The following is a 4818-nucleotide window of genomic DNA, read 5'->3' as shown; positions in this document are numbered from 1 at the left end:
AAGGCCCCAATATGGCCTTGAGTACTGCCTCTCTTCACTACGTTGCATCCACCTGTTCTTTCAATTCCTTTGCCTCCTACAACTTTGCCAATTTCTGTGTGATAGCGACAGTACACACCACCACTCTTGCCTCGTCATACTGCTGCTGCAATTCCCTCACCTCGGTTGCTAACCTCTATAGGTTGGGATCTTCCTATAGACTGGTAAGTACCTCCAATGATTGCTCGAAAAACGCATTGTAATCCCTTACCGCAGCATCTACAATAGTAACTGCATCCTTGACAACTGCCTCACACCATTCTTTGACTTCTGGAGGAGTTGGAGGTTGTGCCTTCAACTGAGGCTCTGTAATATTTATGTTCAGCTCAAACTGAACCTTGGCCAGCTCTGTCTTTGCATTGCACACACCAACAGCCAACTTTCAAATCTTGGCTTCTCCTACTGCTTCTTCTGGGATGTGTAGTTCCTGAACGGTGCACGCTTTTGCTAGCAATGCTGCAATGTGCTCATTATTCTCCTGGACCTTCTTCCAAGTTTTTGTCATTGTTGTTTTCTCAATGAACAATTGTTTTTTGTTAAGCCTCTTCTTGCTGATCACACTCAGCACACGCTGCTCTCCGGCCCTAAGTTCTGCGATCACACCTGCTTGCAGTGTGTGAAGGAATTCACTTGGGAGTGCAGCCAATTTGAGACTAATGTTCTTTAACGCAGCCTTGTCAGCATCCATCTCTGTGCTGAGGGCTCCATTAGGCATTGTGACAGCCAGAGGATCCAAAGAGAAAACCATCTCTGTAGCTCCAGTGGTCCTGACACCAAACTAGTCGACGCCGCACTACTCTACTTGACACCTACCTGTAGTTGAGTAGTTTGGATCTATAACTCGCGCAAACCTGTCTAAATGGCAACCAAGGCTTTCTTCTGCTGCTACTCGAACTGCTATAAAAATTTCGCTGTTGTTTCCCTTACTTTATCCCCGTCGTCGTCCAATTCACCCTCTGTAAAGGTGATTGGGTCCAGTGACGACTTGGTGGTGTAGGACTTTTTTCGGGCCCTTCATTCTCCTGCTCCCTATTCCACTTCACCAGGAAGGGGGTGCTCTCATAGTCTCCACCACCTTGTTTAGATTTCTCCTCTTCCTCCATCTGTGATGAAGGAGACTTCTGACTTCTGTAAGAGTTGCACTCTTCCTCCCATTCCTTCGCGGCGCGCTCTGCTTCTGCTCTTGCTTTTTCCTCAGATTCCTTTTTCTGGTTTTCAACCAACTGCTGCATTTTCAACCGGGCCTCTTCCTTTTTATGCTTTCCTATGGACTTAATAGACCTGGCTAAAAAATCTGAAGTCGTGCACGACTCGGCTAGCCAACGATCGAAGACTATTGCTATGGCATCATCCATCGCAAGGTATGGGAGATCATACCATTTATGTTCTAGGTCCTTCCATGCCTAGATGGAGATAAAGTGGAAGTTTGCTTTGAACTCTGCGTATCACGACAACTGCTCAAAGATAGTTGGTGACAGTCATGTCTTGTAGTTGATGACTGCATAGATGCTTGCTTCCATGAGTAACCAAAATATTTTACTCTCCTTGACTCGATCAGCATCCTTTGTGGCACATAGCGAAGTGAATTTTGCTGCTTCTGGTAAATCTGAAGCGATTGGAGGAAACTAGCTATCATTTGGTAATTCCCACGCGACCAACACAATTGATAACAACAACTAAGCGTAATGTAACGTCTTTCTATGGTCCTATGCTTCTCTACAGTTCGTGAGGAACTTGCTGTAGAGGTAGCGCGCCTAGTTAAATTGTACACCCTCCATGCACTAGGTTGCTAATGAAACGATTGGCATTGGACACCTCATCTGTGCAACACTTCCTCACTACCTTCCCATCCAAGGTTTGGGTGGCTACCATCATTGCGGGCTCGGTTATGCTTGAAATTGAATATGTGTGCGGCTTTTTGACAAGCTTAAACTTGTCCTTCATTCTCTCAGTGAGGTCGCACTTGCCCACCTTTCTGCCAAATGCCTTGGCCGAATTTAGCCCTGAATGCAGTAGAAATGTGATCCTATGGATCAACATATCTGTGATTGGTATCGGCTCTCCCAACCACAGGGACCCATCGTGCACTAGACACAACAACTATTTGATCATGATTAAATTTATTGGAGCGCGGTTATAATGCGGCACCCAGATTAGATTCAATAATCCTGCCTTCTCCAGCCCTCTAATCCACTTCAATGGATCTAATGCAGTGACACCAAAATATTTATAGAATACCCGCATCATAAATGTATCAATCGCCAGGTGGGGGAGTCACTCAGTATCCACCAAGTCCCAATTGGGACGCGCGCCAAGCGCGAACCTTCAAATGAGATCTAATCGGGTAACAAAGGTGTATTAAGCAAAAATTTTCCTGCATCTAGGTCCTTCGGGACCTTCACCTTACCCCCGCGCGGAGGGATGTATTCTTGTAGTTTTGAGATAGGGTCTACTCCTTCAATATCAATATCTTATGTGCCTTCATCTACACCCTTGTCAGATTCTAGGTTAACCACCTTGCATTTCTCCTGCACGGTGGGCTTCTCCTTCTTTTGATGCCTCCTTGGTGACTCGCGCACCGGCTGTGTCGCTTTCTATTTTTCCTTCTTCATCTTAGAAGACTCTCCTACCGGCGTAGGCTTCAGCCTAGTCGATCTCGGTGATTTTGGTACTTCGGTGGGCATCTCCACACTTACGAACTCAGGGGCAGCTCCCTTAGAAGCCATAGATCCTCTAGCACTTGCTGTTTCTACAGTTGCTGACATGAGGCTATTTAGGAGCTCCTTGGTTTCCTTAGGCAACTTGTCAAACACTAAAGTGGCCACCAAATCCTTGAAAACCCCAAGATTCATGCACAATAATTAGCACAGCATAGAAGCTCTCAACATGCAAAGTGTTTTTCATTGGGCAGCCACTTGTAATTTATAGGAAAATTCAAATTCAAAATCCGACCATTCCCCTAAAATTCCACTCATAAATGCTATATTGGCGGTAGATTTTTAGATATCTCGCTCTTAATTCCAGCCTTAAATGTCGCCTCCTGCTCCTCCTAGCCATTTTCTCACTCTCAAATCATGAAAAATGACAATAGTGGTCACTTTCTAGCTACCCTGTGCGGTCTCTCCTTCTATAGTGCAGTTCTCATCGCACTTTTGCTAATGCTATGACATTCTTCCATCCTACACAGTCCCCCAGTCGTGCAGCTCTACAACCCAGGTAGTGTAGTTTATAGCGCCGCGCCTCCTTTCAGCTGCCTGGAGTTCTAAGACTGTGCTTCCATCATATAGTCATCTGGCTGGATCCCCGGTGTATGACCTCAATCGACTGCCATTTACCTTTCTAGGAAATGGATCTCCATTCAATTTCACTAGTTGAACTCCTCCACCATTGTTAATATTTTTTTATGACTTATGGCCCTAGCTAATGCATCTAAAATTTTCTTGGAAATTTATCAAACTTGCTGTCATATAATAAAAGCAAATTGTTACCTTGAAGGTGCGCAATTTGATGTGTCGATCATGCCATGCCTTTTCGCACTCCTTCTGAACTTGTTGATGGAATCCAACCAAAAATCTATTTATTCAAGCTCTGTTAGCTACGCGAGCCTCTCTTCTTGGGCTCCGTGATCTGAAATTTCTGTAAACACCGCTATGCGTAGGCTAGGTACAATATACTCCATTGGCATCATAGCTTCTACACCATAGACTAGCCTGAAGTGGATTTTTCTAGTCAGTTTCTTACAAGTAGTTATGTAAGCCCATAGCACCACGGGTACGCGCACGTCCCAATCATTCCTTTTTGCATTGCCAACCTTCATCAGCGTGTTCTCCAATATCTTATTTAATGCCCCGACGATCCCATTAACCTGCAGGAGATATGGCGTGCTCTTTTGATGATAAACCTGGAATTCCTCCATAAGCGCGCCGATCGTTTCATTAAGAAAATGTGTACCGCGATCGCTCATCAAATCCTTCGGGAAACCAAACCTCGTCAACACATATTCAAAGAGGAACTTCATTGTTGTTTCCCTTGTACAATCCTTTATACGTTGCACCTCCGCCTATCTGGTCCAATACTCCATCGTGGTGATGATATACCGCACACCCGTCTTCTTTCTTGGAAGCTAAATCGGGCCTACAAAATCAATTTTTGACTTCTTGAATGGCTGTAACGACTCTTGTGGATTCAAAGGTAGTTGATCCCTCCATGATGGCCTACCCGTCCTCTGACATGCATCGCATGCCTTACAATAAGCCTTGGAATCCTTATGCAAGGTCGGCCACCACAACCTAGCGCATAAAATCTTCTACGTTGTTGATTTTCCTACATAATGTCATCCTGTAGCTCCTCCATGAGCTTCAACGAGGATGTTGTTCCATTCAAATTGAGGTACATAACGTCACAAAATTTGATCCGAGCCCATTTTATATAAATATCCTGCAATTACAGAAAAGTCTGCCACACGTACCACCAACTCCTTCTTTTGTTGACTAATATACCCTTCTAGAGTTGTTCCCGTTGTCAGGAAGTGTATGATATCTACAAAGTGATTTTCAGCTACGTGCACCACAAAGAGTTGTGCATCAGACATTCCTTCATCCAAATTAGTAGGCTCGTCTCCTCTTTCAATGCGCAAGAGATGATCGGGTCTTGCATTCAATCGTCCTGGCTTCAAAATGACTTCAAAATAATATTACTGAAACAACAGTAGCCATCTGCATATCTTCCACCCCAGCATAGGCTTGTTAACCAGGTACTTCAATGCAGAATGGTCTGTAT

General features: G+C 44.6%; 1 protein-coding gene across 1 annotated transcript; it reads right to left on the bottom strand.

Moving 5' to 3' along the window:
- Positions 1–3634: 3634 nt before the first annotated feature.
- LOC149188448 (uncharacterized) lies at positions 3635–4057 on the bottom strand. The gene has a single exon (XM_089409961.1). It carries the CDS (start codon positions 4055–4057, stop codon positions 3635–3637), a length of 423 nt encoding a protein of 140 aa, XP_089266087.1.
- Between the last annotated feature and the right edge of the window lie 761 nt (positions 4058–4818).

Source organism: Pinus tabuliformis, chromosome 3_1, assembly GCF_031772625.1.
Source record: "Pinus tabuliformis cultivar Carrire ecotype Pingquan chromosome 3_1, CPIR1, whole genome shotgun sequence".
Taxonomy (NCBI): domain Eukaryota; kingdom Viridiplantae; phylum Streptophyta; class Pinopsida; order Pinales; family Pinaceae; genus Pinus; species Pinus tabuliformis.
This window is presented reverse-complemented; position numbering and strand designations above follow the sequence as displayed.

What these genes read in the sequence shown, in the direction of transcription:
- LOC149188448 (XM_089409961.1), bottom strand. Translation starts at nt 4,057, where the DNA reads ATGAAGTTCCTCTTTGAATATGTGTTGACGAGGTTTGGTTTCCCGAAG.